The sequence below is a fragment of the Salvelinus alpinus genome, chromosome 27 (assembly GCF_045679555.1).
Source record: "Salvelinus alpinus chromosome 27, SLU_Salpinus.1, whole genome shotgun sequence".
Lineage (NCBI taxonomy): Eukaryota > Metazoa > Chordata > Actinopteri > Salmoniformes > Salmonidae > Salvelinus > Salvelinus alpinus.
In genome coordinates, this window is record NC_092112.1 from 43,300,732 (window position 1) to 43,312,991 (window position 12,260).

At 43.3% G+C, this 12,260-nt stretch overlaps 1 protein-coding gene across 3 annotated transcripts in view; it reads right to left on the minus strand.

Annotated features, from left to right (window-relative positions):
* Positions 1-11,292, minus strand: part of LOC139556634 (1-phosphatidylinositol 4,5-bisphosphate phosphodiesterase beta-1-like) — a 242,006-nt gene extending 230,714 nt beyond the window's left edge. For all 3 annotated transcript variants that reach the window (XR_011671154.1, XM_071370833.1, XM_071370834.1), the window contains exons 1-2: positions 10,955-11,292; positions 1,763-1,840 (exon numbers count right to left, since the gene is read on the minus strand). Coding sequence is in view for 2 of the 3 variants with exons in the window: in XM_071370833.1 (XP_071226934.1) it covers positions 1,763-1,840; positions 10,955-11,053 (177 nt within the window). In the remaining variant the exon portion in view is untranslated. The remainder of the gene's footprint in view (positions 1-1,762; positions 1,841-10,954) is intronic.
* Positions 11,293-12,260: the final 968 nt, after the last annotated feature.

The following is a 12,260-nucleotide window of genomic DNA, read 5'->3' on the forward strand; positions in this document are numbered from 1 at the left end:
AAAAAAAATCTATGTGTGTTTTTGCATGCTCATTGATTGATTGATCTTATGCTACGCAAAGATAAATAACGCACATTTTGAGATAAATAACATACATCTAAATGCAGATTGCAGGTGATTAACATGTTTGGAAATCCTAAATCTGTCTGGATTCCAATAGAAATTACATATCACTTTGAAAGCCAACATAACGTGACTTGCCTGATGTGGCCTGCAACCCAGGAGTTTCAGACCATTGTGTTCGGGGTAAACTAGGCTGTCAAAGTATGGCCTTACGACCTACAGTATGTCATGTATTGTCATAAAGAGTTTAATTTCAAATATAAAATATTAACTTAGGCACTCACTAGGTGAAGGTTATAGGCCTGGAGGCTTTTGAATGGAACATCCATGACTGTGTCACTAGCAAACACAGTAGTGGGTGGTACTGGTAACTAAAATTCACTTGAAAGGCACCCTGGGAAATATGCAAATAAGGCATTACACCCTGCAGTGTTGAACAACAGCCAAAAACCTTTTTAGAGCTACATTTTTGCCACTGAAAAGGAACAAGCTGCTTTGTCCCTGTGGTGGTACCCTAAAAAGGCAAATGTGTACCTTTTCCAAAGGTACGCTTTTGTACCTTTACTATCTTGTCCCCTAAGGTACACTATTGTCTATTTTAAGGTACGAATTGCAAGGGTACAATAATGTACTTCGAACCAAAGGTAATTATGTGGTAAGTGTAAATCAGGGACAGTAGCAAGCTGTCTGTATTTATATACTGCAGAGGGCAGAAGTGATGACTTGCTGGCTTTATATTATCTACGTGTCTGGAGGTGTGTGTGTGTGTGTGTGTGTCTGGAGGTGTGTGTGTGTGTGTGTGTGTGTGTGTGTGTGTGTGTGTGTGTGTGTGTGTGTGTGTGTGTGTGTGTGTGTGTGTGTGTGTGTGTGTGTGTGTGTGTGTGCCTCAGCAGAGCCAGTCAGAGTTAGAGCCATTGATTTTGTGTTGGAACAGATGGAGGTATTTCACTATGCCATCAGACCTGGTCAGATACAGGACTGCTGACTGAGACGCCACCTCCATGCAACCCCCCCCCCCCCCCCCCCCCCCAACACACACACACCTCTGGTCTTTTCCTGCTCTCTTTACTAATAGCCTCCGCTCTTAGGGGATAGTGGCTATATATTATGGTATATATGGTTTCTAGGGATAGCTGCCTGTGTAAATGTCACTGATTCAGCTCAGATCACATCCCACATAGGATTGCAGTAAGAAGGTAAAGCTAGTATGAGTCTAGCATCGACTGCCAAGAGCCACTCAAACAATATACTGCTCGTGACTTGTGTGTTGTTGTTGTTGTTATTGATTATGAGGGGAAGTGGGGACAGGGAGTAGCTGTCAACTCCAGTTCTACCCTAACAAAACCCACCCTGAGCAGGACATTGACCACTGATCTGTAAGTATGTCCTGCCTCACCTGCTTAGGGTAGTATTTTAGGAGTGGTGCTGGAATGCCGCGTCTACAGTTTCATAGAGCAACGTTATCTCTCAGTGCTACACTATGGACAACCCAATTCCTTCTAAAGGTATTTCCATAAATGAAGAGTATCTCTAACATTTCTGCCTTTACAAATGAATAACTGTTTCCTGGTTCAACCAAAGTTCTCTTGACTCTGAAAAGGACATGGGATGTCACCAAAAGTGTAACCGTTGGTTATCATCTTCAATGTGTGAAATGCCTTTGTTATTATCTTCTTCTGTGTAATATATTTGTTCTTACCTTGTTCTGGTCAGTCCAGTACAGGAAGTAGCCCTGGGGGTCGACTCGTAAGGTCACAGGGGTCACCGTAGTGGAGTCCTGTTGAGAGAGGAAAGCATTCCATTTGTGAGAGATAGAAACGTGTGTGCTGAACGGAGAGCACATGTGGTTAAAGTGTGTGTATCATTCTGTTGCGGGATTGAATGCGACAGAGAGCTGCTTCCGTTCCGCTGTGCTTAAAACAGCGGGCTTTGATTGAAACAGGAGAGAGCTGCATTATGTGTGTGTATTGAAACAGGAGAGAGCTGCATTATGTGTGTGTATTGAAACAGGAGAGAGTTGCAGGATGGTGTAGGAAAGAGGATGGTGTCTGAAAGACAATAGCATACGCGGGTATGCTATTGTCTTTCAGACACCATCCTACAAAAGGACAACACCAAGGCATTATGTCACCACACACACACACAGAGTAACAGTCCCAGCCCAGGGCCGTCTTTACACACCGTAGCAAAGGCAGATACTGTTGGCTGCTTCTATAAGAAGCTGTGGCGTTTCTGTCCATAGTTGCCAGCCCAGCACAGCACTCAGCTGAACACACTGACTGATTGTCTTCCTGTCTGCCTGTCCTAGGCCTGATGAATCATACAGGAATACATACAGTACAATTGGACACACTGTGAAGCTGGGACTCTTCAAAAAGGATTTCAAAGATATCGCCCATGCTGCATCAGAGAATCAGACATGATAGATTCTGAAAAAAAGTGTCTAAGACAAGGTCAGCTTCCCAAATGGCACCTCTATTCCCTGTATAGTGCACTGCTTTTGACCAGAGTCCACAGCCGCCCTTTTAAAATGGTATAGGTCTACTACTGTATGCTGGTCACTATGTTGAAGGTTGTATGCGTGCTATGACATCATGTTAGGCGGCAGATTACATACACTGACGAAAAATAGAAACACAACATGCAAACAATTTCAAAGATTTTACTGAGTTTCAGTTCATATGAGGAAATTAGTCAAAACAGGTCCAAATCTATGGATTTCCCACGACTGGGAATACAGATATGCATCTGTTGGTCACAGCTCCCTTAAAAAAAGGTAGGGGAGTGGATTAGAAGACCAGTCAGTATCTGGTGTGACCACCATTTGCCTCATGCAGCGCGACACATTTCCTTCGCATAGAGTTGATCAGGCTGTTGATTGTGATTGTTGTCCCTGTCCTCTTCAATGGCTGTGCAAAGTTGCTGGATATTGGCGGGAACTGGAACACACTGTCGTACACGTCGATCCAGAGCATCCCAAACATGCTCAATGGGTGACATGTCTGGTGAGTATGAGGTGATGGCGGCGGATGAATGGCAAGATAATGAGCCTCGGGATCTCGTCATGATATCTCTGTGAATTCAAATTGCCATCGATAAAATGCAATTGCGTTCATTGTCCGTAGCTTACGCCTCCCCATAACATAACCCCACTGCCACCATGGGGCACATCAGCAAACCGCTCGGCCATCTGCCCGGTACAGTTGAAATCGGGATTAATCCGTGAAGTGCACACTTCTCCTGCCTGTGGCCATCGAAGTTGAGCATTTGCCCACTGATGTTGGTTACAATGCCGAACTGCAGTCAGGTCAAGACCCTGGTGAGGACAACGAGCGCACAGATGAGCTGCCCTGAGACCGTTTCTGACGGTTTGCAGAAATTCACCTGTGTGCTGACGATGCTGTTTAATCAGCTTCTTGATATGCCACACCTGTCAGGTGGATGGATTATCTTGACAAAGGAGAAATGCTCACTAACAGGGATGTAAACAAATTTGTGCAGACAATTTGAGAGAAATAAGCTTTTTGTGCATATGGAACATTTCTGGGATCATTTATTCCAGCTCATGAAACATGTTTATATTTTTGTTCAGTGTATATACTGTATCTCCCTTGTGATTTATTTTAAATAAGGACTGTCTTAGTTACTAGGGGGTTCAGTTACTAGTCCTGGACTAAAAAGCATATTCAATGGCGAATTCCTTTTTAGTCCAGGAGTAGGTTTAGCCTGGATCTGGGAAACTGGCCCAAGAGGTCTAGTATTTATAAGATTTCTACGGCCTATAGCTGTCTGACTGGAAACAGAGGGTTGGCGGGTGAGAGATCGTCATTGGGTTCTGGTCACCTGTAACAGGGTAACCTGAACTGATGTTACCTGATATACCCGCTGACCACTCTAAACAGAATTGATTGCAATCGTATCGATCCTACTCTATTCCATATAGACAGAGAAGGAGTGTGAGAGAGAGAAATCGAGAGAAATCGAGAGAAAGAAAGAAAGAAAGAAAGAAAGAGAAAAGAACATCGCAAATGGTCAACTTACACACATGAATAGCATGCCATGACTCATGACAAATCAGATGAAAGATGTAATATATCGAGTACTAGTATTACGATGACAATAATGACACAAATTAAGTCTGGGCATGGCTATGTGTTTGTTGTCAGCAGAATGCTACAACTTTTAGTCCTAAACTTCACAGAGGATTTCATGGATGATGTTGTATATTGGACTGAGAGATCTAAAGATGGCTGGTCGCCAGTGACAATCTGCGTAACGATGTGAAAACAGCCATTTGGACCAGATTCTCCTCCCCTTAAAGGATAAGTAGATATATTTTTTCAACCAAATCTCTATTTTTGATGTAAATGGGATATTATATATACACTTTTATATATACATACACTTTCTGGGCGATAACACTAGAGGTCGACCGATTATGATTTTTCAACACCGATACCGATACCGATTATTGGAAGACCAAAAAAAAGACGATACCGATTAATCGGCCGATTTTTATATATATATATTTGTAATAATGACAATTACAACAATACTGAATGAACACTTATTTTAACTTAATATAATACATCAACAAAATCTATTTAGTCTCAAATAAATAATGAAACATGTTCAATTTGGTTTAAATAATGCAAAAACAAAGTGTTGGGGAATAAAGTAAAAGTGCAATATGTGCCATGTAAAAAAGCTAACGTTTAAGTTCCTTGCTCGGAACATATGAAAGCTGGTGGTTCCTTTTAACATGAGTCTTCAATATTCCCACGTGAGAGGTTTTAGGTTGTAGTTATTATAGGAATTATTGGACTATTTCTCTCTATGCCATTTGTATTTCATATACCTTTGACTATTGGATATTCTTATAGGCACTATAGTATTGCCAGTGTAACAGTATAGCTTCCGTCCCTCTCCTCGCCCCTACCTTGGCTACCTTGGAACACATCGACAACAGCCACCCTCGAAGCATCGTTACCCATCGCTCCACAAAAGCCGCGGGGGAACAACTACTTCAAGGTCTCAGAGCGAGTGACGTCACCGATTGAAACGCTATTAGCGCGCACCCCGCTAACTAGCTAGCCATTTCACATCGGTTACACCAGCCTAATCTCGGGAGTTGATAGGCTTGAAGTCATAAACAGCTCAATGCTTGAAGCACAGCAAAGAGCTGCTAGCAAATGCACGAAAGTGCTGTTTGAATGAATGCTTACAAGCATGCTGCTGCCTACCACCACTCAGTCAGACTGCTCTATCAAATATCAAATCATAGACTTAATTATAACATAATAACAAACAGAAATACGAGCCTTAGGTCATTAATATGGTCAAATCCGGAAACTATCATTTCGAAAACAAAACGTTTATTCTTTCAGTGAAATACGGAACCGTTACGTATTTTATCTAACAGGTGGCATCCATAAGTCTAAATATTCCTGTTACATTGCACAACCTTCAATGTTATGTCATAATTTGTACAATTCTGGCAAATTAATTACGGTCTTTGTTAGGAAGAAATGGTATTCACACAGTTCGCAACGAGCCAGGCGGACAAAACTGCTGCATATACCCTGACTCTGCTTGCACGGAACGCAAGAGAAGTGACACAATTTCCCTAGTTAAAAGAAATTCATGTTAGCAGGCAATATTAACTAAATATGCAGGTTTAAAAATATATACTTGTGTATTGATTTTAAAGAAAGGCATTGATGTTTATGGTTAGGTACACATTGGTGCAACGATAGTGCTTTTTTCGCGAATGCGCTTGTTAAATCATCACCCGTTTGGCGAAGTAGGCTGTGATTCGATGAGAAATTAACAGGCACCGCATCGATTATATGCAACGCAGGACAAGCTAGATAAACTAGTAATATCATCAACCATGTGTAATTAACTAGTGATTATGTTAAGATTGATTGTTTTTTATAAGATAAGTTTAATGCTTGCTAGCAACTAACCTTGGCTTATTGCTGCACTCGTGTAACAGGTATTCAGCCTGCCACGCAATCTCCTCGTGGAGTGCAATGTAATTGGCCACAATCGGTGTCCAAAAATGCCGATTACCGATTGTTATGAAAACTTGAAATCGGCCCTAATTAATCGGCCACTCCGATTAATCGGTCGACCTCTAGATATCACTTGGTTTTGAGAAACTTACACCAACCAGCGATAGACTTCCTCATGCTAGTTCTGCAGTGTCCGGGCGTGAATAAAACTAGAGCACGACCAATACATTGGTTGACCCATATTATCGGCCGATATGAACCTTTTACAGAAATATTTGTACCTAAGAAGGTAAACTAAACAAGTGTTTTGTATTTACTTACATATTTATAGAGGATATACAGTGATCCCTCGCCACTTCGCGGTTCACTTATCGCGGATTCGCTATTTCGCGGATTTTCATAATGCATTTTTTTTTTTTTTTTGGTGCATTGTGCTCTGCATTCTGATTCGCTAAAAACTCACTCCCGCTTCTTGTATCAAAACATGCTACGAATTGTGCTATCATTTTGTCGTCTCGTGCAGTTATGTGTACGTACATAAAACAGCTTGGCAAATTTACATTAAGTTGGCCAAATTATCTTGTAATTTCGAACATCTCCTAAACCCATAATGTCGACGAAACGGCCTACACGTGAGTCACTGTATTTGTATACATGTAATAGTTGCTAATTGTAAAAAAAAAAAAAGTTTTCTATTTCGCGGATTTCACTTATCGCGGGTCATTTTCGGAACGTAACCCCCGCGATAAACGAGGGATTACTGTAGTTGCTTTTTGTTGGTTATCATGTAAACCACAAATAAAAAGTTCGCAAATAATGTTCATTTTAATATGCAGTTAAGAAATTATAATTTAGTCCTTTGAGCACAATTTGGGTAAAAAAAAAAGTTTTTCATTCCACCTGAACATAAATAATATATTAGCAGATATATTGGTAATCGGACCCAAAAATCCCATATCGGTTGGGCTCTAAATAAAACATGATAAACATAAGCTCCAAAAACACCCTAAAACGTACGGCAACCCTCTCAGTATAGTGATACAGGTCTTTAGATGTTGTACAAAAAGAATTGTCATTCCAAACTTTATCTGCAACGTTATGTTCCATTTTATGCAACTCAAGCCATTTCAAACAAAAAAATTTTTTACTTTGATTGAAAAAATATGATTTTATAAACTCAGCAAAAGAAACAGAACCCTGTCTTTCAAAGATAATTCGTAAAAATCCAAATAACTTCACAGATCTTCATTGTAAAGAGTTTAAACACTGTTTCCCATGCAAAAAAAATAATGAACATGCACCTGTGGAACGGTCGTTAAGACACTAACAGCTTACATACGGTAGGCAACTAAGGTCACAGTTATGAAAACTTAGGGCACCAAAGAGGCCTTTCTACTGACTCTGAAAAACACCAAAAGAAAGATGCCCATGCTCATTTGCGTGAACGTGCCTTAGGCATGCTGCAAGGAGGCATGTGTGGCCTGCAGATGTGGCCAGGGCAATAAATTGCAATGTCCGCATTGTGAGACGCCTAAGACAGCGCTACAGGGAGACAGGACAGACAGCTGATTGTCCTCGCAGTGGCAGACCTGCACAGGATCGGTACATTCGAACATCACACCTGCGGGACAGGTACAGGATGGCAACAACAACTGCCTGAGTTACACCAGGAACGCACAATCCTCCATCAGTGCTCAGACTGTCCGCAATAGGCTGGGAGAGGCTGGACATAGGGCTTGTAGGCCTGTTGTAAGGCAGGTCCTCATCAGACATCACCGCCAACAACGTTGCCTATGGGCACAAACCCAACGTCGCTGGACCAGACAGGACTGGCAAAAAGTGGTCTTCACTGACGAGTCGCAGTTTTGTCTCACCAGGGGTGATGGTTGGATTCGCGTTTATCATCGAAGGAATGAGCGTTACACCGAGGCCTGTACACTGGAGCGGGATCGATTTGGAGGTGGAGGGTCCGTCATGGTCTGGGGCCGTGTGTCACAGCATCATCGGACTGAGCTTGTCATTGCAGGCAATCTCAACGCTGTGCGTTACAGGGAAGACATTCCTCCCTCATGTGGTACCCTTCCTGCAGGCTCATCCTGACATGACCCTCCAGCATGACAATGCCACTAGCCATACTGCTCGTTCTGTGCGTTATTTCATGCAAGACAGGAATGTCAGTGTTCTGCCATGGCCAGTGAAGAGCCCGGATCTCAATCCCATTGAGCATGTCTGGGACCTGTTGGATCAGAGGGTGAGGGCTAGGGCCGTTCCCCCCAGAAATGTCCGGGAACTTGCAGGTGCCTTGGTGGAGGAGTGGGGTAACATCTCACAGCAAGAACTGTCAAATCTGGTGCAGTCCATGAATAGGAGATGCCCTGTAGTACTTAATGCAGCTGGTGGCCACACCAGATACTGACTGTTACTTTTGATTTTGACCCCCCTTTGTTCAGGGACACATTATTCCATTTATGTTAGTCACATGTCTGTGGAACTTGTTCAGTTTATGTCTCAGTTGTTGAATCTTGTTATGTTCATACAAATATTTACACATGTTAAGTTTGCTGAAAATAAACGCAGTTGACAGTGAGAGGACATTTCTTTTTTTGCTGAGTTTATATTTATGTCCCCACTCTCCCTGGCCACAGCTACAAACACATTGAGTCATTATGGAATTCTTAGAGGCTCTTACTCCTGGGTCTGAATTCACACACAATCTCAGAGTATCGGCTGCTAAGAGCTAAAAGGTTTTCTCAATTAGCTCTGGACAAAATCTTACACTAGGGAAGGAAATTGTCATAATTAAAGGAATTCTTCCCATTTCGGAGTAATTGTGATGGTTAACAGGTTTTGTCTCAGCTCTCCTTTGAGTGAAGGGACAGAGGGAGGCAGGCAGACTGAGTGGCGACAGCCTTTGTGGCCTTGGGAATTCACCCGTCACAGCAGTATTTCGTCCCATTACTGCTGATGAAGATTTAAGGGTTGTACCATTAGCCATTGCCTAGAAAAGGGGATGGGGCCAAAAAGGGTTGAGTTCCGATTGTTTAGCTTGGGTTTTCTAACAATGTCTGGGTGGTTAGCAGTACAGACAGATAGAGTCTACGGAGGCAATTTATCTTCAAACCCCCAGAAAGGATTTGGTATGAGAAAAAATGCTTTCCTTCTTGTTCTCTTCTCTCTCCCCCTTTTCCCATCTCTCATTCTTTGTATTTTCTCTCTCTCTCTCTCCTTCTCCCTCTCTCCTTGCTCTACAACACTTGTATCAGGCAGTGTATCAAAGTAACTGTATTCTGACCACTCCATGCCATCTCCACCCTGCTGAGAGGATTTGGTCTCCATCTCGTCTCAATACTGCACTTTCCTCGCTCCACGGGTTCGTTGTGTATGTTCAGGGTTTCCCATGACCACCGTGTCACTTCTCTTCGGACATACAGTTGTACCAGGGGAAAGGTTTCGATTGAGAACACACTCAATGATTTTACGCATGTCTGAATTATCTCTCTCTCCTTCCCTCCCTCCCCTCTTTCATTTTTCACTCTTTCCACCGAGGGAAAGGGGGACGAAGGGAGGAAGGAAGGAGTGCATGTGAAAACTGTGAGAATGCGCTGTGTGTGTGTGTGTGTCAGGAAAGACCTTAGGCTACGGGGTGTGGAGAGAGGTCATGGAAGTCCCCACCCTCATCTGCACACTATAAAAACCTGGCTAGCACACACACCTCACACCCCTTCTCACAACATACCACCGCATGCAGAGAGAGAAAGGAGAGAGAGAGAGAGAGAGAGAGAGAGAGAGAGAGAGAGAGAGAGAGAGAGAGAATTCGTTTAATTGCTATTTATGACTCACAATGACCATAAAACATAATAACATTTATAAACGAATATGAGTTTTAAAAAATAAAGAAGACCCACCCACATATTTTGCCTAGTCTACTTGTTGAGTTTATCAACAGTGACTGCGTCTGATGCCTATCCAAATATCTGAATACATACACACTGTCATGGTTGTGCAATCAATGTTCCTGCTTATTTGCGCGGCTCTGCATCAGTCAACATCACACAGGTGGGCAGGTGCGTGGCATTTCCAACGCAAACCAGCAAAAATGTCCTTATTAATGAATTGCTTCTTAAGACAAGTGTAGGTTATTTATTTAAGCTGCATAGGCTGTCTATAAGGTAACAATATATTTTTTTTAAAGGCAAAAAAATTAAACGTGGTCTTTCAACATGATCATTCTGTGTTAAAAAAAAAAGCACGTTGTTGTAACGTTACCTATTAGAAATGACTACGGGGAGTGGTTTGCAGTAGCCTTCTCCTGTAGGCTAATCTTACCCAGAGACGATATGTTGTAGCAGAGCGGTGCTTGACAGCGGCGAGCAATACATTCGAATCAAGGTCATGTTGCTGTTACCGGCTGGCGAGAGTGACTGATGATACCAATAGACCACTCATTCAAAGAGGTTTCTAGCGGTCAATGGTATAGCCTTACAGAGATGAACGTGGAGATGTATAAGTGCAAACGAGTGTGATTAAAATGGCACACTACTGTGTCCGGTGTCTGTGTAAAGCAGTTCATTCAAGGCAATGACCTCTCGTTCTCAATCTGAAAAAGCGGGCTGCGCACAGAAACACACGCGCGCGCTCCCCGTGACATTTAAACCGACATGTCGAATGCGTTTGACATTGTCACCCACAACTGTAGCGCTTTCTGTAGCCAAAAGTCTAACAGCGGTGGAACGATATTCCCTCAAGCAGGCAGTGGAGACTGTTGCACTGTGGCAAATGTCCGTTTCAGTGCGGTGGTAACTGTGTAACAAACATTGGCTACATAAAAGACAGTGATAAACCATTCCCCTCCCAAAAAATTAAATAAGACTTACATCATCCCACTTCATGAATTTGCTGCCCTTTCTCAGGCTCTCGCTCACGGACACCGGCTTGAGCTGCAGCGCGTGAACTCCTGGCTGAGCCCCGGCCATTGACTCATCTACTCTCCTCAACCGACAAAAAACCAAAATAAACGGTTTTAAGTCGCTTTCTCCTTTTTGTTTCCTAAACGAAACGACCCTTCTGCTGAGGAACGATAGGCTGATGGAAGCTTCACTAGTGTTGGCAGTATGTCATTCCAGCGTGGGGTTGCGGGTCTCAGCTTTGAAGCTCCCTGACGCGAGTTGGACGAGAAAGCAGGCTTAGCTGAGGGACTGGGTGAAGTCCGCTGATGACGGCTGATGCAGTTTCAGAAAGAGGGGGGGGGGGGGGGGGGGGGTGTAGAGACTTTGAATGAGTGAGTGTCTGCACTCCTATTTAAAAACAGTCAATGCGGGGAACGAGTTCCGTGGCTCTATGTGATCTAGCGCCTCCCTGCGCTCAAGGCAATGTGGATAGTAGGCCTGCACACACTCGCACCGTTCTACTATCCTTGTGGGGACCAAACACTTGATTCCCATTCAAAATCCTATTTTCCCTAACCTTAAACCTAACCCGTAACCTAACCGTAACCCCAACCCTAACCCCAAAACCCTAACCTAAAACTAAACCTAACCCCTGACCCTAATTGTAACCCTAAATCTAACCCCGAAGCCTAAAAAGCCTTTTTCCTTGTGGGTACCCGACGAAATGTCCCAAAATTGTTCCTTGTTTTACTATCGAGGACTTCTGGTCCCAATAGGATAGTAAAAACAAACCACACACAAACAGAGAAAGAGAGAGCGAGAGCACTGTTACTTCCTAAAATGTCCAAAAAGGGATGTTACAATGTTCAAACTGCTTCAGCCATGTTCCTCTTGGTGTTCAGTGGACAGACCAGCTGTCTGAAATGGAAACAGTGTAGGCTTCTTGTCCCATGTCACTAATGATCGATTAATCCTGACACGTGTGCACACCCCCCCCCCCCCACACACACACACACACACACACACACACACACACACACACACACACACACACACACACACACACACACACACACACACACACACACACACACACACACACGCACACACCTCTGGGACCAGTGTGTGTGTGTCGACATGGCAGCCCAGAGAAGAGAGACATGTGGCTTCAGTCCGTCTTTCAAAGAGCTATTTATAAAATAGTAGTACGGGGGCAAACAAATATGGGTTTGAAGTCAGTTGTGTGTTAGGTCATTTGAATAACCCACAGCCTCACGTCATGTCTGGTGTGAAG